Raw genomic sequence first — 1,137 nt, forward strand, 5'->3', positions numbered from 1 at the left:
AGCTTTACCTTTATGCACATCCAGACAGATATCGGAAAGGTAAGAACAGTGAAGAAAAACGAAACAATCACGAGGATCCATCCACATGCACCAAGGCCAGTATCAGAGTCCTCTGGAAGAGAGAGGTAGGTATTTTAAATAAGAAGACTATCCATTATAGAAAACAATTGCCACATAAAGATACAATGACATGGCCTTAGCATGAAATCATCATCAGGGCTTTTCCCTGGATCTAATCCCCTGCTCACTGGAACTAGACTATATTGGCAGACCAAACTCTGTTTTCTCTTCCGCTGAAATCACCAAGTTGCCAAAGTACAGCCAAGAGTAGAATTTGGTTCAGTAAATGAAAACATAATTGAAGTACGCTGCCTTCAGACCTGTACCTGCAAAGGGTAAGAGATTTAAAATTTAAAACACTGCAATATTTTACACAAATCAACGTTTTTTTTCTGTACCAGGAAAGACTACAGGGCAGTAGCCGAAAACTATTTTCCAGGCTGGAAACCACAGCTTTGTTTGCCCAACTACTGTTCGAATACCAGCAGCAACTAGAAAAACTTCTGTCATTTAAACACTCAATTCTAACTAATTTGGCAGAGATGCAAAAATCTCACAGCTGCCTGAAATGCACATGCAGACACTGGCAAAATCAGTCTCGGCTTTCTATCTTATAACCAAGGTTCATAAAAGGGATGAGAGAAGGTGCTTGGATGGCTCACGACCACTCAGACAAGAACATAAGGGCATCTTTGTCTAGCAGTTTCCTCTGAAGGATCCTTCTGCTCTGAACAGAGCACAAGACAGTCCTCTGTCATCAAATGGCTGCTACATCGCTCAATCATGCACCACAGCAAGACTTCCTGGAGCAAAACAAGTCATTTCAAATCATGCACAGCTAGAAGAGCCTGCAAAGCACCATGATATGGTGATGTTGAACTATCGAGCATTCATAGAGAGAAACTAGATCCTCATGAAGAGGAAGTTTCTTTTCCTCCCAGCCTAGATTTTCCTGTGATGGCCAAGAGTCTTTGCTGCCAAGCACGGCGTTCCCAGGGTGACACTAATAACTGCCAAATGCTGCAACTTGTAAGGGAGGTTGAAACCACCAGACCATTGATACTCAACCCCTGTAAA

At 42.4% G+C, this 1,137-nt stretch overlaps 1 protein-coding gene across 1 annotated transcript in view; it reads right to left on the reverse strand.

The window, feature by feature from the left end:
* STOM (stomatin) overlaps positions 1-1,137 on the reverse strand; it is a 32,160-nt gene that overhangs the window by 16,822 nt on the left and 14,201 nt on the right. The window contains exon 2 of the mRNA XM_019510845.1: positions 9-112. Within this exon, the coding sequence (XP_019366390.1) occupies positions 9-112 (104 nt within the window). The remainder of the gene's footprint in view (positions 1-8; positions 113-1,137) is intronic.

This window comes from Gavialis gangeticus, unplaced genomic scaffold (assembly GCF_001723915.1).
Source record: "Gavialis gangeticus isolate Ggan-Ray unplaced genomic scaffold, GavGan_comp1, whole genome shotgun sequence".
Classification (NCBI taxonomy): domain Eukaryota; kingdom Metazoa; phylum Chordata; order Crocodylia; family Gavialidae; genus Gavialis; species Gavialis gangeticus.